This window comes from Carcharhinus amblyrhynchos, chromosome 28, assembly GCF_965287045.1.
Source record: "Carcharhinus amblyrhynchos chromosome 28, sCarAmb.v2.hapA, whole genome shotgun sequence".
Classification (NCBI taxonomy): Eukaryota; Metazoa; Chordata; class Chondrichthyes; order Carcharhiniformes; family Carcharhinidae; genus Carcharhinus; species Carcharhinus amblyrhynchos.
Window position 1 is genome coordinate 6,664,388 of NC_137351.1, and position 25,502 is coordinate 6,689,889.

At 46.3% G+C, this 25,502-nt stretch overlaps 1 protein-coding gene across 1 annotated transcript; it reads left to right on the plus strand.

Annotated features, from left to right (window-relative positions):
• Nucleotides 1–5,186: 5,186 nt before the first annotated feature.
• Nucleotides 5,187–23,644, plus strand: LOC145359486 (hyaluronan and proteoglycan link protein 3-like). The gene is made up of 5 exons (XM_080214090.1): nucleotides 5,187–5,270; nucleotides 16,391–16,536; nucleotides 18,572–18,937; nucleotides 20,631–20,933; nucleotides 23,311–23,644. The coding sequence occupies exons 2-5, from the start codon at nucleotides 16,422–16,424 to the stop codon at nucleotides 23,595–23,597; spliced, it is 1,071 nt and encodes a 356-aa protein (XP_080070216.1). The 5' UTR covers nucleotides 5,187–5,270; nucleotides 16,391–16,421; the 3' UTR covers nucleotides 23,598–23,644.
• Nucleotides 23,645–25,502: the final 1,858 nt, after the last annotated feature.

Sequence of the window (25,502 nt, forward strand, 5' to 3'; positions counted from 1 at the left end):
ACAGTTAGTGAGATTTTGCAAGCCCAGGCAAGTTGAGGCGTTACAAATAGTTGACATGAACCCAAGGTCCCAGTTGAGGTCGTCCTCGTGTGTGTGGAACTTGGCCATCAGTTTCTGCTCAGCGACTCTGCATTGTTGTGTATCGTAAAGGCCGCCTTGGAGAACACTTACCCAAAGTCAGAGGCCGAATGCCCATGACCGCTGAAGTGTTCCCCAATGGGAAGACCTACAACAGGGATCACATTTGCACCTCAATATGCCAACATCTTCATGCACAGGTTCGAACAAGACTTCTACACTGCACAGGACCTTCACCCGATGCTATACACTAAATATATCGATGACATTTTCTTCCTTTGGACTCATGGTGAACAATCACTGAAAGAACGATATGATGACATCAACAAGTTCCATCCCATCATCAGACTCACCATGGACTACTCTTCAGAATCGGTTGCATTCTTGGACACACGCATCTCCATTAAGGATGGTCACCTCAGCACTTCACTGTACCACAGACCCAAGGATAACCTCACTCAATGCTCCACCTTTCCAGCTTCCACCTAAACACGTTAAAGAAGCCATCCCATACGGACAAGCCCTCCCTATACTCAGTATCTGCTCAGATGAGGAGGATCGCAACAGACACCTCCTGACACTGAAAGGTGATCTCATAAGAACTGGATATGGTGCTCAACTCATCGGTCGACAGTTCTGACGTGCCACAGCGAAAAACTGCACCGACCTCCTCAGAAGAAAAATACGTGATACGGCTGACAGAGTATCCTTTGCTGTCCAGTACTTCCCTGAAGTGGAGAAGCTATGACATCTTCTCTGGAGCCTTCAACATGTCATTGATGAGGACGAACATCTCCAAACCCCCACTTCTTGCCTTCAAACAACCACACAACCTCAAACAGACCATTGTCTGCGGCAAATTACCCAGCCTCCAGGAGAACAGTGACCACAGCACCACACAACCCTGCCACAGCAGCCTCTGCATGACGTGCTGGATCATCGACACGGATGTCATCATCTCACACGAGAACACCATCCACCAGGTAGACGGTGTTGTAAAAATCAGTCTGTTTTAACCCTTATACGGTGGACAAATAACTTTGAGTAGACGTCTTATTCGTACAAACAATATTTATTTAAACCCACACAATCAATAATCACCCACCCGACCAACAATAAGTTATCTTACAGAAAATACTAGAATTCAAGTACAATACAAGACCTCGACTTAACTTTGCGTGACTGACAAGTCCCCAAACAGATATTGGCCTTTATCTCTGCACTGGTCTGGGTAGTTGTCTGCGTAGTCTGGTCCTTTAGTCTGGTGTGGTCCCCTGGCTCTGATCTTCTTTCTTTCCTCCCTTCTCAGGTGTGGTGGCTCTCCGTCGTTGTAGCTTGTCCATGGGGTCAGAGAGAGAGAGAGAAGAGATTCCTGGTTGTGCAGCACCCTTTATGCCCCGTTTGGTTTCACGCCCCTTTTTGGCCATTGCCAATCAATCGATCAGGACTTGATCACCCTGATCGATAAGAGTCCAATCAGGTGCTACAACACCGATCCCTGGGTGTGTCCCCAGTGGCCATGTCTGTAGGTGTTAGAGGCACATAGGTCACATACCTTCCCCCTAAATAAGGATTCATGGTGCCTTTACGTCTGGCACACAACCCAGTGTGTTCAGAAAGTCTCTTTCATCCGGGAGATGGCCCATATCCTGTGTATTCGCTCATCAGGGTTGCAGCCTGTTTGTCTGTCTTTAAACTGCAGCCTGTTGGTTTAGTTTCTTGCCCAGTTGTCCCAGAGTGCTTTACAACAGGCCATCTAAAATGGCGCTTTTGGCTACAATGGTACATACACTTGCAACTTGGCCAACGTTGTCTACCTGATACGCTGAAGGAAAGGATGTCCTGAGGCATGGTACATTGGGAGACCATGCAGATACTAAGACAACGGATGAATGAACACTGCTCGACAATCACCAGGCAAGAGTGTTCTCTTCCTGTTGGGGACCACTTCAGCAGTCATGGGCATTCGGCCTCTGATCTTTGGGCATTCTCCAAGGCGGCTTTCACAACACACGACAACGCAGAGTCGCTGAGCAGAGACTGATAGCTAACTTCCGCATGCGTGAGGACAGCCTCAACTGAGATCTTGGGTTCATGTCACACTATCTGTAATCCCTACGAGTTGCCTATGCTTGCAAAATCTCACTAATTGTCTTGGCTGGAGACAATATGCATCTCTCTAACCTGCGCTTAACCCTCTCTCCGCTCATTGTCTGCACCTTTAAGACTTGATTACCTGTAAAGATTCGCATTGCAACCATTATTTTGTAAATTGAGTTTGTGTCTTTATATGCTCTGTTTGTGAACTGGAGTCCCACCCACCTGATGAAGAGGCAGCGCTGTGAAAGCCAGTGGCTTGTGCTACCAAATAAACCTGTTGGACTTTAACCTGGTGTAGTGAGATTTCTTACTATGTTTACCCCAATCCAATCCCAGCATCTCCACATCATGAATAGTGAAGAACAGCCTGTTAAAATCAGTGTGAGGCTGACTGTAATGTAAAGCTTTCGTCTTTATGGCACATCATCTACAACAACACAGCTGAGGAGCAAATATTAACTTGTGACGCAATTTTGATTTGGGGTCAAGAAGAAATCAGAAAATAGGTTTAACTCCAAACTGTTTTGAAATAATTATGTAGATCTGTGTCCCCGACATTTGGGACCCAGATGTTGCTCCTGTTCAAACACTGGAGTGAAGAAAGGCTTCTCTGATTATTTGGTCCAATTTGAGAAAAGAATCCTTGAATCTTGGATACTGATCAGGAGCGGAAATCTGACCTGCTTCCCCCCATCCCCCACCCCCCCGCAACCCCAGCCTGAGGCACGAAGGTCATTTGTAGCAACCCTACCCCCACGCACTTCAGCTGAGAACAGTTAACTGGGCACGGACTTGGGATCAGAAGCTGAGGGTTTTTGCTTGAATTGTGGAGTTCCAGACCATATCGGACTCAAGTTAAAGAACAGGCAGGTTCCAATCAACTGAATTGTGGATCTTCCAAAATTTGAGTGCTATTGGCTGGGCGTAGGTGCCTTTCGATTGGGTGGATTGCTGGGGGTTAGAGATGGGGTAGAGATAGAGAATGTTGCAGCCCATTCAGAATTTCTGGGTTAACTATATGTTTGCTATAGTCTTGAGCTGCGGATCATGTTGTTAGAGGCTCCAGTAAGAAAGAGTCCTCCTGCTCTTACTGTCTGATGTGTCACAATCACCAGGCAAGAGTGTTGATTGGGAACACTTCAGCGGTCACGGGCATTCGGCCTCTGATCTTCAGGTGAGCGTTCTCCAAGGCGGCCTTCAAAACGCACAACGCAGAGTCAATGAGCAGAGACTGATAGCCAAGTTCCGTACACATGAGGACGGCTTCAACCAGGGTCTTGGGTTCATGTCACACTATCTGTAACCCCCACACGATTTGCCTGGTCTTGCAAGATCTCACTAACTGTCCTGGCTGGAGACAATACACATCTCTTCAACCTGTGCTTAACCCTCTCTCCACTTGTCTGTACCTTTCAGACTTGATTACCTATAAAGAGTCGCATTCCAACCATTATTTTGTAAATTGAGTTTGTGTCTTTATATGCTCTGTTTGTGAACCAAAATCCCTCTCACCTGATGAAGGGGTAGCGCTCCGAAACCTAGTGGCTTGTGCTAACAGATAAACCTGTTGGACTTTTCCCTGATGTTGTGAGGCTTCTTACTTACTGCCTGCCCATTGGTTAATATTGGAAAGATTGCTACTCAACCCATTTGGCCACACTATGAGCATGCCTCCCCTGGGCCGTCAGTGGGACTCAAACACAGTGCTTCTGGTTCAAACATAGAGATGATACCCAGTGCCCCACTGGTTAAGAAATTAAAAACTGAGCCAGGACGATTAACAATGCTGCAGGATGGGCAAGAGGTGGGATTATCTGTTTTGTGTACCCGGCGTCCCTGTTTGAGGATATGAGCCAGCAGGCTGAATGGCCTCATTGTGCACTTGATTCCTGTTGCGAGTCCGATTTGGAGCCTGGGGATCCCGTGTGGGACTGAAGGTGGAGATGGCAGTGGTGATAGGGGCAGGGCAGGGGGGTAGTTACTGATTGAGACTGTGTGTGGAGATGGGGGCGTCACTGTTTTTGGGACTGCGTTTGGGGGTCTACGAGGCATTTCACGGGACGGTGCACTTTGGCAGAGTGGGGCACACATGGGAAGTGGCATTTTGTTAAAGTGAGAGCATCTAAAGTAAAATTTATCTATTAGTAGGCTTACATTAACACTGCAATGAAGTTACTGTGAAAATCCCTTAGTCACCACACTCCGGCACCTGTTTGGGTACACTGAGGGAGAATTTAGCATGGCCAACACACCTCACTTGCATTTCTTTTGAACTGTGGGAGGAAACCTGAACACCCGGAGGGAACCCAAGCAGACACGAGGAGAACATGCAAACTCCTCACAGACAGTGACCCAAGCCAAGAATCGAACCCAGGTCCCTAGTGCTGTGAGGCAGCAGTGCTAACCACTGTGCCACCCTTCGTGGGGAATTGCAATTGGAAAACACACATCGACCATAAACAATGAAGGTGTAGGATTGCCCAGAGGGGATGCTACAATAAATGAAGAGTTTATAAATAGAGAAAAAAAAACAAAATCATTTAACAGCTATGTATTTATTGATGTCAAACATATTCTGGGGAAAGATCTGTAATAGAAAGTAGCTTGGCTTCTCTTAAAGTACACCAAACCTTAGCTTCTAGTTTGATTCTGATTTTGGGAAGGCAGGTAGTGTTTTGATGGATTGGAGGTGCTAAGGATTCCACACTGAAAGGCGTAAATGCCAAAATACTAAGGCTGTGGTCGTGCAGACCAGCCCCCTACAGAGGGCAAGGCAGACATGCTTCAGGAGGAGATCTTTTAACAAACAGATTGGGTAATGGCAAGGGCGTGATGGTCTCTGTCCGGCTGAGTGAATAGGGGCTGTTTCAAGGACAGAGCGTCACTCAACTGGCTGCTGACGTTACCTTTCTTCCCCCTAGTTTTTTTTTCCCCTCTATAAAGTACAGTTATTAAGTGCCACAGATTCACAACAGGCTGTGAGATACAAAGGGACTGCAGCAATTGGCAACAGAAAAAAGGTGAACTTTATTTTGCAGGAGACAACTTGAAGCACAAAGAGGGGAAAATAAACCCAAAACTTGTTCATCTGTGTAAGTAACAAATATTTTCTCAATTTTAAAGAGACAGATTTATGCAATTTCAATCCAGTTTTATTTTCAGACCCTGTAGTTAACTCGCGAACATGTACATTCCGCATAGAAATTAGGTTGCCAGCTTTATTTCAAAGTCTTCAAAAAAAACGAACATTTTTTTTGGGGGGAGAGTGAAATGACCCTTTCGTTGGGAAGTTGTGAAAAATTTTAAGGGGGAAAGGCATGAAAGATATTTTGGTGTGTGGAAAAGTGAAATATTAAACAAGGAACCAGTCATTTACCTGTTTTCGAAACAAAGTGTAACCTAATTGTTATAACATGTTAAGGAATGGGAGAATTAAAATGTGTTCCTTTACCTGGATTTAAATAAGCTAAACGTCCAGAAAAAGTGGAATATTGAATTGTTTGATACATTAGAATGCTTATTAATTAGGCAAATAATGATATTCTTAAATAACTTTTCTGGCAACCGCGACGAACACAATGTGCAAACTTTTCAGCCTGTTTAATTTTGACTTTCACAGATTTCTCCCATAGATTTAATTTAAAAAGTCCTTGCTATGGGGAGAATTTTCGAAAGTTGGCCAGGTTAGACTAAAACGCAAAAGATGACAGATGAAGGAAGAACGCTCTTGTTGATGGTTATTTTGCGGCGCGGTTTAGGTTTGTGCGGAAGTAAAGTTCTGAAGTTTTTTGAAACTTCGAAAGAATTCCCAAACTTTCTTGGCTGAAGTATTTTTCCCCCCTTCCCCTTCTCTGGGTGAAGGGAATGGCTGTCTGCACCGCCCTCTGCTGGCAGCGCCGCTATTCTGCGGCTGGGAGGGTGGCGAGAGAGCCGCAGACCTGAATGAATGGGGCAGTGGCAATAGAAACACAACCATACAAGACACATCGGATTGGTAGTGCTGTTATGAAAAAAAAACTCTTCCACATGCACTCAAAAGATGCAAATTTGGCAAAGTTTTTGATTTGATTTATTATCGTCACATGTATTAGTATATAGTGAAGGGTTACTTGCGCACCATACAGACAAAGAATATCGTTCACAGAGTACATAGGGGAGAAGGAAAGGAAAGGGTCCAGAATGTAATGTGGAAATTGGAAATTTCTCCCCCTTGTGATATATTTGCTTGGTTCGATAACAATGGGCAGCTTAGTGGCACAGTGGTTAGCACTGTCACCTCAGAGTGCCAGGGACCCAGGTTCAATTTCCGGCTCGGGTCACTGTCTGTGTGGAGTTTGCACGTTCTCCCCGTGTCTGCGTGGGTTTCCTCTGGGTGCTCCGGTTTCCTCCCACAGTCCAAAGATGTGCAGGTTAGGTGGATTGGACATGCTAAATTGCCCCTTAGTGTTAGGGGGACTAGCTAGGGTACATATGTGGGGTCACGGGAATAGGGCCTGGGTGGGATTGTGGTCAGTGCAGACCTGAATGGCCTTCTCCAGCAATATAGGGTTCTATGAGATTGAAGCCCTTTCCCAGCTCGAATGTATAAAATCTTAATGTCCTCATTGAGAATCAGTTATCATAGTGTGAACTTTCCTTTAAAATGTTCAATTAAGAAATTGTTGAGGCTAAGTGGGGCAGCGTGGTGGCACAGTGGTTAGCACTGCTGCCTCACAGAGACCCGGGTTCAAATCCAGCCTCGGGTGACTGTCTGTGCGGAGTCTGCACATTCTTCCTGTGTCTGCATGGGTTTCCTCCTGGTCTCCGATTTCCTCCCACATTCCAAAGATGTGCGGGTTAGGGGGATTGGCCATGCTAAATAGTCCCTTAGTGTCCAAAGATGTACAGGTTAGAGACATTAGTGGGGTAAATATGTGGGATTACGGGTGATCCGACTGGGTGAGACCCTCTGTTGAAGAATTGGAGCAGACCCGAAACAGCCTCCTTCTGCACTGTAGGTATTCTGTGATTCTATGAAAGTTTAGAATTGCAGCAAATATTTTCACTGGAGCGCAACATCTGGTAGTAATACAAATTGAAACAGTTAGTATTAGATAATGATCCTATAAAGTAATTTTCCCCTGCTTTGGAACAAGGTGCAGAAATATAAACAATAATAGTGCTAAAAAAGTGCCATGTTTATTGAAACAATCTAACTTACCACATAAACAAACTATTATATGAAACTATTTCTATCTCTTGTGTAAGTTAACACCAATTTTAAAATGCTTTAATGCTGGGGAGGTGGGGGGTGTTATTGCTTTAATCTGAAACCTGTAAGATTGGCCTATTTTGGTACTGACTGTTATAGCCGGGGATCGAGATGCCTTCTGTTGCTTCTGAGATTCCCTCTGGGATTTAGATTGGAGAGTTTTGCAATCAGATGATGGCTTCAGGGCCCCGAGTACTTAACCCGGTCTGGGATTCCAGTGAAGTACTGAGGGAGTGCTGCACTGCCGGAGGTGATGTGACTTTAAACTACCTCTGCTCGAGGGTGGCTTTTGTAAAGGGGGTAGTGAGTTCTCCTAACAGCCTCGTCAACGTTCCTCCTTCAACCAATACTACAAAAAAACAGATTAATTTGCTGTTCATTTATTTGCTCTGTTCTGTTGGCTCTGGCTGGATGTGCTTCTCTATGTAGGGTGGTGGTTAGCACTGCTGCCTCACAGTGCCAGGGACCTGGGTTCACTTCCGGCCTTGGGTCACCATCTGTGTGGAGTCTGCGTGTTCTCCCCGTGTCTGCGTTGGTTTCCTCCGGGTGCTCCGGTTTCCTCCCACTCTCCAAAGATATGCCAGTTAGTTGATTGGCCATGCTAAATACCCCCTTAGTGTCAGGGGGACTAATGAGGTCAATACATGGGGTTATGAGTCTAAGTGGGATTATGGTCTCGATGGGCTGAATGACCTCCTTCTGCACTGTATGATTCAATGAAAAGTGATTCATCAGTAGTGAAGCGCTGATATCATTTCAGCCCATTAAATCCATGCTAGCTCTCTATAGAGGAATCCAATCAGTCCCACTCGCCCTTTGCCTGCAAGCTTCCTCCCCTCAAGAACCCATCCCTTTTCATTTTGAAATCATTCATTGCCTCTACTTCCACTACCAGTGAGTTCCTGGTCACTGTAAGGCCATAAGAAATAGCAACAGGAATAGGCCATTCAGCCCATTTAATAAGAGCATGGCTGGTTGGACACTCACTAAGTCCTGCATTATCTCTGTGACCCTTGATTCCCCAAATGATCGCATCCTTGAAAATGTCCAAGGACTCGCCTCCGCAGCTTCCTGGGATAAAGAATTCCAACGGTTCACCGTCCTTTGAGGGAAAGAACTTTTCCTGAAATCTGCCTTAAGTGAGAACTCCCTTATTCTGTGACCACACCCTCTGGTCCTGAGTGGAAATATCCCTCCCAACATTTATCCTGTCTCTCCCCCTGGAGAATCTTGTATGTTCCAACCATCTCACCTCTCATTCTCCTGAACTGCAAGGAGTACAGACCCAAACTATTAAATCATAGAATCCTACAGTGCAGAAGGAGGCCATTTGGCCCATCAAATCTGCACCAACCACAATCCCACCCAGGCCCGAACCCCATGCATTTACCCTAGCTAGTCCCCTTGACACTAAGGGACAATTTAGCATGGCCAATCCACCTAACCCACACAGACAGTGACCCAAGCTGGGAATTGAACCCAGGTCCCTGGTGCCATGAGGCAGCAGTGCTAACCCTGTACCACCATGCGTATGGTAGCCCCTTCCTACTTGAGATTATCCTAGTAAACTTCTTTTGTACTGCCTCCACTGTTAATATATCACTTGAGGCACCAAATATTCAAGTTTGCTGACGGCACCACCGTAGTGACTCGAATCTCAAACAATGATGAGACAGAGTACAGGAATGAGCTAGAGAATCTGGTGAACTGGTGCGGCCGCAATAATCTCTCTATCAATGTCAACCAAATGAAGGAGATTGTCATTGACTTCAGGAAGCATAAAGGAGAACATGCCCCTGTCTACATCAACAGGGGCGAAGTAGAAATGGTCGAGAGCTTCAAGCTATTAGGTTTCCAGATCACCATCAACCTGTCCTGGATCCCCCCCCTCCCGCCAGCCCCCCGCCCCATGTTGACACTATAGTTAAGAAACCACCAATGCCCCTTCTTTCTCAGAAGACTTAGGAAATTTGGCACTTGAACTACGACTCTGACCATCTTTTACGGATGCACCATAGAAAGCATTCTTTCTGATTGTATCACAGCTTGGTATGGGCTCCTGCTCTGCCCAAGACCACAAGAAACTACAAAATGTTGTGAATGTAGCCCAATCCATCACGCAAACCAGCCTCCCATCCATTGATTCTGTCTACATTGCTTTAGCAAAGCAGCCAACATAATTATGGACCCCACGTACCCCAGACATTCTCTCTTCCACTTTCTTCTGTCGGGAAAAAGATACAAAAGTCACGTACCAACCGACTCAAGAACAGCTTCTTCCCTGCTGCCATCAGACTTTTGAATGGACTTACCTTGCATTAAGTTGATCTTTCTCTACATCCTAGCTATGACTGTAACTCTACATTCTGCACACTCCCCTTACCTTCTCTATGAACAGTGTGCTTTGTATGGCATGCAAGAAACAATACTTTTCACTGTATACTAATATATACGACAATAATAAATCAAATCAAATCAAAATATTCCTTCTTCACATCCTACCCATTGCAGCTGAAACTTTACCTAAACATGTCACAAACTCATACACCTTAATCAGATCACCCCTTAATTTTCTTTATCCACAGAAAACAAATCAAAGCTTCTCTGACCCAAACTCTCACAGATAATAGCCTGTGCTCCCTCACCCAACTCCCACACCTTACTCACAGGACTTTGATTTGATTTATTATTGTCACATGTATTGAGATACAGTGAAAAGTATTGTTTCTTGTGCACAATACAGGCAAAATATAGCATTCATAGAGTACATAAGAGAGAAAGAAAGGAGAGGGTGCAGAATGTAGTGTCACAGTCATAGCTAGGGTGTTGCAAAAGCAGCATGGTGGCACAGTGGTTAGCACTGCTGTCTCACAGCATCAGGGATCTGGGTTCAATTCCCTGCTTGGGTCACTGTCTGTGTGGAGTTTCACATTCTCTCTGTGTTTGTGTGGGTTTCCTCCCACAGTCCAAAGATGTGCAGGTTAGATTGATTGGCCATGTTAAATTGGCTCTTAGTGTCAGGGTAAATACATGGAATTGCAGAGATAGGGTCTGGGGGGATTGTTGTCAGCACAGGCTCGATGGGCCAAATGGCCTCCTTCTACACTGCAGGGATTCTATGACTCGATGAAAGATCAGTCTAATGTAAGGAAGGTCCATTCAACAGTCTGATGGCTGCAGGGAAGAAGCTGTTCTTGGTACGTGACCTCAGGCTTTTGTATCTTTTTCCCAATGGAAGAAGGTGGAAGAGAGAATGTCCAGGATTATGTTGGCTGCTTTTCCAAGACAGCGGGAAGTGTAGACAGAGTCAGTAGATGGGAGGCTGGTTTGCACAATGTTTCATGCATTTTGAGGATTCAACTCACGTCCCAACAATGTGGGGTCCACCCAAAGTGCAGCACTGAAAATGAGAACCTTTCAAACATGTAACCATTGCCAAGGCTGCTGACTTGCAGTTATCGGGGTAAATGGATGGATTCAGATAATATAATTGACAAAACAACAATCAAAACCATGCAATGAGGATGCAATTTCATTTATTGAGTGACCGTGAGCCAGGAACAGCACGTCTGGCACCATCATACGCAACACAAGAGTCTGAATGAGTACGTTTCAGGGTGGGTTATACTGCCTCACTCGTTCTGAAACCGTAAAATCCCACCTGAGGTCAGTGGACATTTCCATGATCTGCCCCTCACCTGCTCCAATTCCCATGGCGGGTGAGTGGTGATATTCTGGCCTTGATATCAGCGGGGCGAAATGTATATAGATTGGCAGATAGTCATCAAACCCAAGCAATAGACATTCAGGTGAGAGTTCAGAATTACACATCTTTGTCTCTAAGGGCGTGTCTCTAATTGTCGATTGTTGGAAAAACCCATCTGGTTCACTAACGTTCTTTAGGGAAGGAAATCTGCCGTCCTTACCTGGTCTGGCCTACGTGTGACTTCAGAGCAATGTGGTTGACTCTCAACTGTCCTCTAAACAAGAGCAGCTAGGGATGGGCAATAAATGCTGGCCAACCAGTGACGCCCATGTCCCACGAATGAATAAAAAAAATTGGGAATGGGGCTGACTGGATTGTTCCACCTGATGGGCTGAATGGCCTCCTCCTGTGCCACTCTGACTGTACGCAAGAACGTCAGTGGGTTAACAACATTCCACTCTGGGGCCAGAATATGACGTCGCTCGAAGTGTGTGAGATTTTGTGAGAAGCTTTCGGCAATTATCCCCTTGGCATTGCAGCATGGTGCAATATTTTGGTGGGCGTGTGTGAGTTGGAAATGTGCCAACAATCAACTCATCGTATTGACGGGTTGGAGGAGAACAATTTGAACCTGGCCTCGCCCGTGTGTGATGGTGTGGCATGGACGCTTACCCTGGAGTTTTAACATTGATTCTTCCCAGGTCATAGAAACATAGAAAATAGGAGCTGGTGTAGGCCATTCAGCCCTTTGAGCCTGCTCCACCATTCATTCTAATCATGGCTGCTCGTCAATATCCTGATCCCACCTATTCCCCCTGATCCCAATAGAAACATCGACAGCTCCCTGACTCAGCTCCGCAGTGACTGTTCCCCCTGAGGGAGTACGTTAGAAATGCCACACCCTCCATGTTCTTGGCGTTTGCCCTTTTCCCCACCCTCCCTGGCAGCACTCAGCCTTTCACAGAGCCCGTTTCACACGGCACGGCCGTTATTCAGCCGGTCAGCATGAGATGCGCTCCGGGATGGCTCGCGGGCGGGGAACGTGTCTCACGACTGCTTCCAGCGCCAGTGAGTGCCCGAGTCAGGCCCAGGAGCGGGCTAACAGGAAGCATCGGTTCACAAAAGCGGCAAAGCGTCTTTGCTCGGTCTACAGGGCATCAGCTCACGCTGTGGAACAGGCACGAGGTGTTGGCTTTGTGTCAGTGGCAGCAGCAACCCTGTCCCCTCGAGACCCTCAGCCCAAACTCCAGCCTGACCCTTCAGTGAGGCCGCTCTGCACAGGAGGAGCTGTCATCTTTTGGATGAGAGATTAAGCCAAGATTGACTGAGCCCCTTGTCCCTCTCTTGTCAGGAGATTGGCTGTTGTTTTGCGATTTCCAGCATTTTCTGTTCTTTTTTCTGATTCCAGCATTTTGCTTTTATTTGAGTTTCCTATGTAGGTCTCTGCTGCCACCTGCTGTTAGAATGTAAACATGACACTTACAGCATTAATTGCTGAACAGTCACAGATTCATAGAACTCCTCCAGTGCAGAAGAGGCCATTCGGCCCATCGAGTCTGCACTGACTCCCTGACAGAGTATTAAACCCAGGCTACCCCTCCACCATCCTAACTCTCTAACCCCACACCTTTACCATGGTCAATCCATTTAACCTACACATCTTTGGACACAAAGCGGAAATTTAGCATGGCCAATCCACCTTAACCTACACACCCTTGGACTGTAGGAGGAAACCGGAGCACCCAGAGGAAACCCATGCAGACATGGGGAGAACATGCAGACACCACACAGACAGTCACCCAAGGCCAGAATTGAATCCGGATCCCTGGCACTGCGAGGCAGCAGTGCGAACCATTGTGCCACCGTGCCACCCTTAAGGTTGAGACTGAGGACTTGATTTAAAATCTAAAGTGTTAACTTCTTATTGAAGTAGTTTTGACCAGAATTTCATGCCAAGAGCTGTAGATTAGTGAGATAATTATGTGGTTGGGACCTGAGTAAGTTGCTGTGTCGGAGAGTCAGTGCAGGCTCGATGGGCTGAATGGCCTCTCATGTCACCAATGCCACTGAAACACGAACCTTTAAAAATAAAAACCTCACGTCTATTCAGCTTTTAATGGAGATGGTATCCCTGTTGCAATCTGGACGATTTATTGGATCCGGAAGCTTCACACTGGAAAGAGTGAGCAGCAAGCAAGGAAGGCCACAACTGAAGTCCGAGACCAGTCCGACAAGCAGGGTGTCCCCTCCACCCACATGTATCCCACTCCAGTCAGAATCCTTGTTATTTGCTTACGGCTGCGCAGGCCAGAGAGGCACTGACTTACTGAGATGCTGTAGAACCCTCACGGTACAGAGAGAGGCCATTCAGCCCATCGCGTCTGCACTGGCCAAAAGGAGAAACAAAAAACTAGTTGCTCATTTCAATCACACTTCCCAGCAATGGGTCTGTAGCTTCACAGGTTCCAGCACTTCAGATACCGATCCCGGAAGTGAGTTGAACATTTCGGCCTCAAACACAATTTAGTGAATTCCAAACCCCTGCCAACTCTCTGGGTGAAAAAGGTTTGTCCTCATGTCCTGGCTAATCCTTATCCCAATCACCTTAAATCTATGCCCTCCAGTAATTGACCCCTCAATTTGGGGAAAACAAGATCTTTCTGTCTGCGCCTCTCATAATTTGTTTAGTTATTTATTTATTAGTGTCACAAGTAGGCTTATATTAACACTACAATGAAGTTACTGTGAAAATCCCCAAGCCACCACACTCTGGCATCTGTTCGGGTACACTGAGGGAGAATTTAACATGGCCAATGCACCCATCTTTCAGGTTGTGGGAGCATCCGGAGGAAACCCACACAGACACAGGGAGAATGTGCAAACTCCACACAGACAGTGTGGAATTCAGCCTGGGTGCCTGGCGCTGTGAGACAGCAGTGCTAACCACTGTGTTACAGTTCCGCCCCACCTTATACTTCAATTAAGTTACCACGCAACCATCTCTGTTCTAAGGAAGACAGCTTTAGCCTATCCAATCTCTCCTCCTAGCTGCAATTTTTAAGCCCTGGCAACATTCTTGTAAATCTCCCCTAAACTCTGTCCAGAGCAAATATGTCCTTCCTATAATGTGGTGACTGGAACTGTACACAAAACTCCAGCAGTGGCCTGATCAGCATTTTGCAGAGTTCCATCATTACATCCCTGCTTCTGTATTCAGCCGTTAAAGGAAAACACTCCATATGTTTTCTCGACCATCTTGCATCAAACTGCACTAAGGGGCCACCATACTTAACTGGACAGTGAGCATACAGCAGCCAACTCAGACTCTGCCACAGGGACCTCTGCTGTGCCAACCTCATTCCAGCAGGTAAGGAAGGGTTCTGGACTCCCACTTAGGCCTGATGTCAGTTCCAAAACCCATCGTAACGTCCAGCCCCTAGTGTTAGCTCAGTGGCTACTTCCCTGCTTGTAGTGTTGATCCTGACAGAACTGAAAACCCAACGCCCAGGGGCTGGGCTGGGTTCAACCACGATGCCTTCTGCAGTTCAATAGCTTGTTTATATCTGGGCTTGCCTATGGGCCTTTTATCAGTGACTAGATTGAGGTATGTGGGGGGTACAGGCAGGGTGAGCAGGGACAGCTGTTCCCCTTGGTTGAGGCGTCAAGTCACGAGGGGCTGAGGGGCAGGAGATTCAGAGGGGATTTGAGAAAAGCCTTTTTAGTCAGAGGTCGTGGTGGGAATCTGGAATGAGCTTCTGGGAAGGTAATGGAATCACTACAACCTTTAAAAAATACTTGGATGACCACCTGAGATATCACAACGTTCAAGAGTATGGGACAAGTGCAGGAAAATGGGATTATGTCTCTAGTGGTAGTTAGTGTTGGAGCAGACTCTGAAGGGCCCTTTCTGTACTGTACAACTGTCAATAGGTTTTCTATTTTTAGTACAAATTTCTAGAATTTTTACTCAAGGTTTTGGATTCAGAAATCTGAAAACTGCAGCATAGTGGCTCAATAAAGTTTTAAAAGTTTATTTATTAGTCACAAGTAAGGCTTACATTTAACACTGCAATGAAGTTACTGTGGAATTCCCGTAATCGCCACACTCCGGCACCTGTTTGGGTCAGTGCACCTAACCAGCACGTCTTTCAGAATGTGGGGGGAAAAAGGAGAAAAACCACGCAAACACGGGGAGAACGTGCAAACTGCACGCAGACAGTGAGCCAAGCTGGGAATTGAATCCAGGTCTCTGGTGTGGTTTGGTGGCTGTCTGTGCAGAGTCTGCACATTCTCCCCGTTTCTGCATGGGTTTCCTCCCACAGCCCGAAAGACGTGCTGGTTAGGTGCATTGGCCGTGCTAAATTCTCCCTCAGTGTACCCAAACAGGCGCCGGAGTGCGGTGACTGGGGGATTTTCACACTATAAACATTGCAGTGTTAATGTAAGCCTACTTGTGACGAACAAATAAACAAAAATAAACCTTGTAAGTGCCTCTGGAAGTTATTTCCTGAGCCTGGATCCAAACTGCTGTCATTCCAGATTTTGCCCACTGGGTGGAGCAAACGAGGCCATTCCCAGTTGCTGCACACCAGCGCCACTCAGTGGCTGGGACTGGTTACTGCTGCGACCCAGGACTGCCATCAAGCGGCAAGTGCTGGTCAGTGCAGCAGTAGAATGATTATTCTCCTTGTCAAATTTTGGAGCAGGTTTTTTCTGTATTGTTACTGGTGCTATTTGCAGATTTTTATTGTAAGTAGGAGGAAAGTTGCATTTTTCTCTCAATAGATCTGAAAAAATCGGGCACAAAATATAAATACTTCAGTTTTGATTCAATCTCATTCATAATTTACCTGGATGTTAAAAGTTAAAGTTAAAACTGGAGCGGCGCAGTGATTGGCACTGCTGCCTCACAGCGCCAGGGACACAGGTTCAATTCTGGGCTTGGGTCATTGTCTGTGTGGAGTTTTCACATTCTCCCTGTGTCTGCGTGGGTTTCCTCCTGGGTGCTCCAGTTTCCTCCCAGACTGAAAGATGTGTTGGTTAGGTACGTTGACCAGAATGTGATGACTAGGGGAATCTCACAGTAACTTCATTGCAGTGTTAATGTAAGCCTTACTTGTGACACTAATAAATAAACTTTTCCTTGGTCTTAGCTTCCCCTCATGATTTGCAGGCTTCGAGCCTGATTTTCACCTCGCCTGAACACTAATTTCCTGTTTCAAACAGCACTGAACCTTTTTTTTTGCCTTTTGTAGGCTTGTGGGCTTTCAGTAGGGATTTCCAGTCATGAAGTTTGCTCTGCTTGTGATGTTCCTGCAGCTGACTTGCCAGTCCCTGGGTCTGCCACAGAATGGTGCTTTCTACATCAATGGCAATGGTAACGGAAATGGAAATGGTGAATGTAAGTACTGCCATGAATACCATCGCATCCTTAAAGTATCGCCCATCTCATCCCGGTATTTGTTGCAGCGTTCTGTCGGTGAACTTGGTCTTCTGAAGATATCCCAGATATTCACCAGATATTCCTCACTCCCAAGACCAGCAAAGTACCTCCTGTCCCCATTTCTTTCTCCTGCTTTCTTGTTCTGCTCTTCTTAAACAAGATTGGTTTCATTTCTAGTTGTAAGCACTAATAAAAATAGATTGAGTGCACAATCGCTTTGAAACCACCGCCTCGACCATAAAGAAAGATTTGCGTTTATATAGCGCCTTGCATGACCTCTGAACATCCTGAAGCAGTTCATAGCCAATGAATACCTTCGAAGTGTACTCATTGTTGCCATGTAGGGACCACGGCGGCCAATTTATGCACAGAAAGCCCCCAGAAACTTCAGTGTTACAGTGGTTAGCACTACTGCCTCAAAGTGCCAGGGACCCGGGTTCAATCCCTGTCTCGGGTCACTGCCTATGTGGAGTTTGCATGTTCTCCCCGTGTCTGCATGGGTTTCCTCTGCGTGCTCTGGTGTCCTCCCACTGTCTGAAAGATGTGTCAGTTAGGGTGCATTGGCCGTGCTGAATTCTCCCCCAGTGTCCCGAAACAGGCGCCAGAGTGTGGCGACTAGGGAATTTTCACAGTAACTTCATTACAGTGTTAATGTAGGCCCTACACGTGACACTAATAAATAAGTAAATATCATGACCCAGGTAGTCTGAATTTTGTGATGTGGATTAAAGGATAAATAACATTCAAAGACCACAAGAGGAAATGCTGGAAAATCTCAGCAGGTCTGGCAGCATCTGTAAGGAGACAAAAGAGCTGATGTTTCAAATCCAGGTGACCCTTTATCACAGCTCTTTTCTCTCCTTACAGATGCTACCAGACCCGCTGAGACTTTCCAGCATTTTCTCTGTTGGTTTTAGATTCCAGGATCCGCAGTAATTTGCATTTATCCAGACGCAAAGACTAACTTTAATATTTGTGCAAGCCAGCATGAGGAAGCGTGGACTGAGCAAGGCCATTCAGCCCCTTAAACACATTATTTTCACACTCCATCAGAGACTGCTCCACCTTGTGATATCCCCGTTCTACTTACCTAACTAACTGTACCTTATTCCTCTGCAGCTAATTGGGCTCCCATGATGCTAGCAGCCAGGGAAGTGTCTTGGATTTCCTTTCCTTCTCTCCTGAAGATGTTGACCCATTGCCGGTGCAGACATGATGGGCCAAATGGCCTCGTGCAGTGTCGTACAGTTCCGTGTTTCTGAGGGGACTCATTCCAAAGGCACTTGACCTCTAACCAGAGCAGCATTTAAATGGCTTCTTTTTCAGCTGTGGGCCTCGACATTGAGAGTTAGGAAGGGGTTGACCTGTGCAACTGAACCAAGCTCTGATTCTGCGCTCATCAGAGTTGTGTCCAGATGCAGTAATGCAGGCTGATCTCCCCTCCCCAGCCCCCGCCTCCCCTCCCTTGCCCCAGAGACACTAACAACTCATCATTGACTGGGGAACAAACATTAGCATCTTCCAGGCCTCTGTGTCTCAGTGACCCATCAGGAAAGACCTGTTAGTCTCCATATTGTAAAAGGGAATCAGAGAAGCCCTATAGTGCAGAAAGAGGCCATTTGGCCCATTGAGCCTGCATCTATAACAATCCCAAACATGCCCTATCTCTAGGTATTTACCCTGCTAATCCCTCTGACACTAAGAGGCAATTAATTATCAACAAGGATTTCAACACCTCTAGAGCCCCAACAGGGAGCCAAAGAGCCGATCTATCTAATCGGCATATCTTTGGACTGTGGGAGGAAACCGGAGCACCCAGAGGAAATCCACGCAGACCTGGGGAGAATGTGCAAACTCCACACAGACAGCGACCCAAGCCGGGAATCCAACCCAGGTCCCCGGCACCGTGAGGCAGCAGTGCTAACCACTGTGCCACTGATCGGTGAAATGTGAGCAACGAGTAGTTTGTGTTCTTGTTTTTTGCTTCCCCCAGATTATAACAGCGTCAAGCTCCACATCGAGACCCAAAAGGACAGGCTCTTTGCGTATCGAGGGGAGAACGTGACCCTGACCTGCCACTACCATTACGAGCCGGCGGTCAACACCACGCGAAAGGTCAGAGTTAAATGGTCCAAACTCAACATGGATTTCTCCAAGGAGAGCGACGTGATTGTGGCAATTGGATTGCGCCATCGCAGTTTCGGGGAGTTCCGGGGGCGGGTTTACCTGCAGCAGAATGATGAGCGGGAGGCGTCGCTGGTCATCACTGACGTCAGGCTGGAGGATTATGGGAAATACAAGTGTGAAGTGATTGACGGGTTGGAGGACGAAAGCAGCATTGTTGAACTGGAGTTACGAGGTAATCCCACCTTGAGCCTTTTCACAATCAGTTCAAACCTCAGCACGGCTGAAGTGCGTGTACAGGAGCTGGATTTTTGTCAACAGTGGGAACCCTGGTTGATTTTCTAATGTCCTTCATTACAGGAAGGAGCTTTAATCAATTGTAGCAGCTGCAATTGATGCCCTAGCCAAGTTCAGCTAAGCCAGTACAGGCCAAAGATTGGCTTTCCCGGTCTCAATAGTCACAGAATCATAGGTATAGCACGAAAAGAGGCCATTTGGCCCAATCCATCCATACCGACCAGGTTTCCTAAGCTGGACTAGTCCCATTTTCCTGCATTTGGCCCATATCCCTCTAACCTTTCCCATCCATGTACCTGTCCAAATGTCTTTTAAATGTTGGAATTGTAGCTGACCCTATCACCTCCTCTGGCAGCTCATTCCATACACGCATCACCCTCTGTGTGGACAATGTTGCCCCTCAGGTCCCTTTTTAAACCTTTCCTCTCTCACCTTATATCTATGCCCACTAGTTTTTGACTCCCCTACCCTGGGGGAAAAGACCTTGGCTATTCATCTTGCCTATGCCCCTCATGCTTTTATAAGCCTTTATAAGGTCACCCCTCATCCTCCCATGCCCCAGGGAACAGAGTCCCAGCCTATCCAGCCTCTCCTTACAATTCAAACCTTCCACTCCTGGTTAACGTTTTTGCAAAATTTTTTTTGCACCTTTTCCAGTTTAAAAACATCCCTCCTATAGCAAGGCAACCAGAATTGTACGCAGTTGGGCGGTACAGTAGCACAGTGGTTAGCACTGCTGCTTCACAGCTTCAGGGTCCTAGGTTCGATTCCTGGCGTGGGTCACTGTCTGTGTGGAGTTTGCACACTCTCCTCATGTCTGCATGGGTTTCCTCTGGATACTCCGGTTTCCTCCCACAGTCCAAAGATGTGCGGGTTAGGCTGAATGGCTATGCTAAGAAATTGCCCGTTAGTGTCCAGGGATGCGTAGGTTAGAGAGATTAGTGGGGATATGGGAGTGGGGCCTGGGTGGGATTGTGTTCGGTGCAGACTCGATGGGCTGAAGGGCCTCTTTCTGCACTGTAGGGTTCTATAATTCTACACCAAACATGGCCTTGCCAATGTCTTGTACAGTTGTAACATAACTGTCTAACTTCTGTATTCAATGTTCTAAATGATAGAACACAGTAAGTAGTCCCTCAACACCAGGTTAAAGTTTAACAGCTTTATTTGGTAGTATGAGCTTTTGGAGCGTTACCCCTGAAGGAGCAGCGCTCTGAAGCTCACGCTATCAAATAAAACTGTTGAACTTCAGCCTGGTGTTGTGAGACCCTTACTGTGCTACCCCAGTCCAATGCTGGCAACTCCACATCCTGACTGATAGAAGGCAAGTTTGCCAAATGCCCTCTTCACCATCCTGACTACCTGGTCCAGATTGAATCCTGAATGGTGCCTTGCCACCTGGGCTAGGTTAATTGGTTAATTGGCCGTGCTAAATTGCCCCTTAGTGTCAAGGGGATTAGCAAGGTGAATACTTGGGGTTACGGAGAGGGGGCTTGTTATGAGTGCAGGCTCCATGGGTTGATTGGTTTCCTTCTGCACTGTAGAGATTCTATGGTTCTAAACCCAATCATTGCTTTCTGAGCACCTATTTCTTGATGAGACTTAACAGTTGCTCATGCCTTGTCTTTCAGGCGTGGTCTTCCCTTACCAGCCACACCATGGCCGGTACCAGTTGAATTTCCATGATGCCAAGCAAGCCTGCGAGGAGCAGGATGCCATGATCGCCTCCTTTGAGCAGCTCTTCCAGGCCTGGGAGGACGGGTTAGACTGGTGCAATGCCGGCTGGCTGATGGATGGATCCGTCCAGTACCCCATCACCGTGCCGCGAGGGCCCTGCGGTGGCAAGGACAACTCGGCGGGCGTCCGGAACTACGGGCAACGGCATAAAAACCTGCACCGATTCGACGTGTTTTGCTTTGCCTCAACTCTGAAAGGTATGGACGGCGGGGAGTTCACCATATGGTGGGGAGATACGACGCTTCAAGTCGGCTGGGAGGGCACAGCGTGGTGGAAGAGTAGGAATTTGCACCCATGTTTCTGTACACAGTGGATAGGCAGTGTGCCCACATGAGATTGGCATGGAGAAGAGGCCTTTTGGAAGAAAAGAAGGGGGAATTAGAGACGGAGGGTGGAATTTTCCCGTCCTTTCCCGGGAAGTGTTGTGGGTGAGATACAGACCACGCAAAGGTCCATTGACCTTGGGATTTTCCGACATTGGGATGAGTGTGGCTGGAAAATCCTGCCTAGAGTTTCTCCTTCTCCTCTCTATGCTTGTGCACCTTCTGTTGATATTAGTTTTGATTTGATTTATTATTGTCACATGTATTGGGGTACAGTGAAAAGTATTGTTTCTTGTGTGCTATACAGACAAAGCATACTGTTCATAGAGAGGGAAAGGAGAGGGTGCAGAATGTAGTGTTGCAGTCATAGCTAGGGTGTAGAGAAAGATCAGCTTAATATAAGATAGGTCCATTCGAAAGTTATGGTGTTGCCATGGTGATCATGAACCAATGGTTTCTCAAGTTACAAAAATAACTGAAGTTGACATTGTTAAAAAGCTACAAGCAAAGTTAGACAGTTTTAACCGAAATCCATTTCTCTATCCGAGGGCTAGAAGCAGTTCCATTGTGTTTAATTGATTCTTTCAGAAAAGGTACAGTTTGCTGAATGAAGAAGACATAACACAGTTAGTTATTAACATTAGGATATTTGACTGCATCAATCTAAGAGTCACTAGATATCAGGAGCCTTGGTTGGTCTTCTCTCCGTTATTACCCATAAGCATTGAAAGCATTGTGACATTCCCTCGGCACAGAGTGGAACCATTGAAGACTTCCTGGTCTGAAAACCTCAGCAATCACTAAGCCATGAGGAAGGTTCACAAGTGATGTATGATAATGGCACCTCTTGTTGATGTTAAACGGAAATGTGTCCTATCTTTGACACTCTCGCTTCTGAATCAGCAAGTTGGGGGTTCAAATCCCACTCAAAGAACAGGACATATGAACATATAAAGTCAGTGCAGAAGTAGGCCATGTAGCCCCTCAAGCCATTTGATAAGATCATGGCTGATCCGTTTGTGTTTCAAGTTCTACATTCCTATCAAACCCCAATAAGCCCTTCCCTGACTAGAATCTATTTACCTCTGTCTTAAAAATATTTAATAATCCCACCTCCACTGCCTTCTGAAGCACAGAGTTCCAAAGCCGCACAACCCTCTGAGGGAAACTTGGAGGACTTGGGATGACACGGAAGTGCGATATAGACAGAGTGCAGCACCCTCTTAGGTGATGTCTTTTGAATAAGGTGTTAAACCTCCCGCATGCTAAGGTAGATTGAAAGATCCTGCCATTCCATTTTTGAAGAAATCCCTCCTGGATGTCTTTGTCAATATTTATCCTTCAAGCAACATCACTAAAAATACAGGCACAGGGGAGTTGATGGCCTAGTAATATTATCACTAGACTATTAATCCAGAAACTCGGCTAATAGTCTGGGGACCTGGGTGTGATTCCTGGCTTGTGTCACTGTCTGTGTGGAGTTTATACGTTCTTCCCATATCTGCGTGGGTTTCATCTGGGTGCTCTGGTTTCCTTCCGCAGTCCAAAGATATGCGGGTATGGTGTGTTGGCCATGCTAAATTGCCCCTTTAGGGGAAACTAGCCAGGGTAAATGCATGGGGTTATGGGAATAGGGCCTGGGTGGGATTGTGGTTCGTGCAGACTTGATGGGCAAAATAGCCTCCTTCTGCACTGTAGGAGTCTATGATTCAATGAATCCCACCATGGCAGATGTTGGAATTTTAATTCAATAAAAAAATCTGAGATTTAGAATCTACTGATGGCCATGAAATCATTGTCGATTGTCAGAAAAGCCATTTGGTTCGCTAATGTCCTTCAGGGAAGGAAATCTGCCATCCTTACCTGGTCTGGCCTCCATGTGACTCCAGAGCCACAGCAACTGCCTTCTAAGAGCAACTATGGACAATACTTGCTGGCCAACCAGAGATGCCCATGTCCCACAAATCAATTGAAAAAAATCTGGATCTTGCTGTGCTCAATTAACTACATTGACTGATCACACTTTAGAAAAGTACTCCATTGATTGTAAAGTGCTGAGATGTCTTGAGCTGATTAGTGTGACTCTTTTTTAGTTAGGCCAACTCTTGACGGGTTGAAGGATGTTGAGATTCCTGTTGGAGCTTGGAGTACACTTGCACCATTTTGCTTTGTTATTTATTCTGAAGCAGACTGGGCGGTTCCCGTACCGATGCCAATCTCTTTGCCCACGCCCCTGTGTCTTGTCTTCTAGGTAAATTGTACTTTTTACGCCATCCAATGAAGTTCAACTTTGATGAAGCGGTGAAGGCTTGTCGTGATGATGGTGGTGCGATCGCCAAAGTGGGCCAGCTCTACGCCGCCTGGAAGTTCCTCAAGTTTGACCGCTGCGAAGCTGGCTGGGTTGCCGACGGCAGCATTCGCTACCCCATTGCCTTCCCACGGCCCAAGTGCGGCCCACCAGAGCCTGGGGTTCGCTCTTTTGGCTTTCCCAGGAAGGAGAATGGAAGGTTTGGGGTCTATTGCTTCAAAATGAGCTAAGGACCAAAGGTGTGGCTGTGTTGATCACAGGGGTATCTACATTTCAGTCGCCCTCATTGTGTAAGGAGCCAATACTCATCTTTCAAGGTGAAATCAGATTATTTAAGAAAATACAATCTTCCTGTTTCGATCCTATTTGGAAAATCTTTCTTAATTTGCATTAATTAGAAATTGTCCATTTGCATCTATCTCTTTGATTTTCATCATATATTTGCTTACATTCACTCCAGGGGGAATTCCATTCAATGGGAATGATAAATCCAGATTATACGAATTCACTTCCGGGAAACAAACATTTCCTACGATACTGTGAGACTCCATATTTTGCATTCAGAATTGCTGTTTCAATGACTGACTCTTCCCTTCACCTCTAGTTCCGTGAAGAGTCTGGAACATTCTAAGCAGTGACCCCAGTCATGGCAACCAAGAATCCAAACAATTCTTTTAGAAAGAATGGCCTTAGGCGTGGGATATTGTGTTGTATTTTTGGGCACCAGTCTGGCACATGGTTGCCCAGCACAGGGCAGTGAGTTTAGGATGTATCAAATGTCCCCAAGATATGATCTCTCAATGGTGATCTATTATCCTATCTGTATCACATTGCCCGTATTGGGGAACTGAACTCAGTTCAAGCATTAACACTTCACCAATTTCCAGAATAATTATAATCCAATGTACAGTTCTATAACATATTGGCAAATCATCATGAAAAACTGCCACAGACGCAAGTAGATCTGGTCCTTGTGCATCTAAGTTAAGCTAAATACAGAAAACAGATGGCAACTTAAATCCACCATGTTATGTGAAATGATTTTCCAAATTGACTTTCTTGTGTATTTTGGATTCATAGTTGGTAAAACTAGATGGGTTTATGATGCCAGAGCTAAAAATCAATGATAGGATGATATATGGATCACATCCAATGCAAAGTTCTCTTTATTAAAGTAGTTAGAGGCACAGAGAGGCAATTTTCCCATACGGCCCACCATGGGAATTGTACTGGCGTGGGACGAATGATGGAAAGGCCTATTGAACTCGGACAGAATTTTCCAGTTTTGGAGCAAGCGCAGCTGGAAAATACTGCCTAGAGGGTGGAAGTTTACATCAATGAGATTTTACTGTCCTGCCACAGTTTATGGCCTCGCCCCCACCCCAGCGGTGCTATAAAACCACCGCCCAGAGAACAAATTGAAGTCTCTTCACCCTATTAGGATTGCCAATCCTCCAGGATTGGCCTGGAATCTCCAAGGATTGAAGATTCTCCAAGAAATTGCTGTGTAGAACCCTGGAGAATCATTGGCACGATAAACTAAGATCGCTTGTTTCTTTGAAGATTTTGTTTTACCAGAAATATTGAAAGTGAGGAAAAAGGCTATTTGGCTGTCAGTCAATCATCCAATTGGATAATGAGCCTTTCTGCTTGCCAATTGGCAGGGAAGGCAGTGTACCACAAGATGGACCTACTGGCAGATTAATGATTGGAGCATAAGGGAAAGTCATGTGATGAAACTGCCAGGGGTGGACCTAATCACAGTTGGCAATCCCATATCGCATTGAGATAACAAGGATCAGACTCAGATGGTCCCCTTCTTCACCCAGCCCCATATCGTCCTGCCCTCCATTGGGGAAAACAGCTCTCTTCTAGTTCAACAAGGATGAGTAATCACATATTCCAAAATCAAACGACACACTAGTAGAGTGGTTAGCATTGCTGCCTCACAGCGCCAGGGACCCGGGTTCAATTGGCCTCGGGTGACTGTCTGTGTTTGTACATTGTCCCCGTGTCTGCATGGGTTTCCTCCAGGTGCTCTGGTTTCCTCCCACAGTCCAAAGATGTGCAGGTTTGGTTGATTGGCCCATGCTAAATTGCTCCTTCGCATCAGGGAGTTAGTAGGGTAAATAAGT

Excerpts from the sequence above, each read along its gene's own strand:
- LOC145359486 (XM_080214090.1), top strand. The coding sequence starts at position 16,422 with ATGAAGTTTGCTCTGCTTGTGATGTTCCTGCAGCTGACTTGCCAGTCC. Across the intron at positions 16,537-18,571 it reads CGGAAATGGAAATGGTGAAT|ATTATAACAGCGTCAAGCTC; the intron begins GTAAGTACTGCC and ends TGCTTCCCCCAG. Across the intron at positions 18,938-20,630 it reads TGTTGAACTGGAGTTACGAG|GCGTGGTCTTCCCTTACCAG; the intron begins GTAATCCCACCT and ends CTTGTCTTTCAG.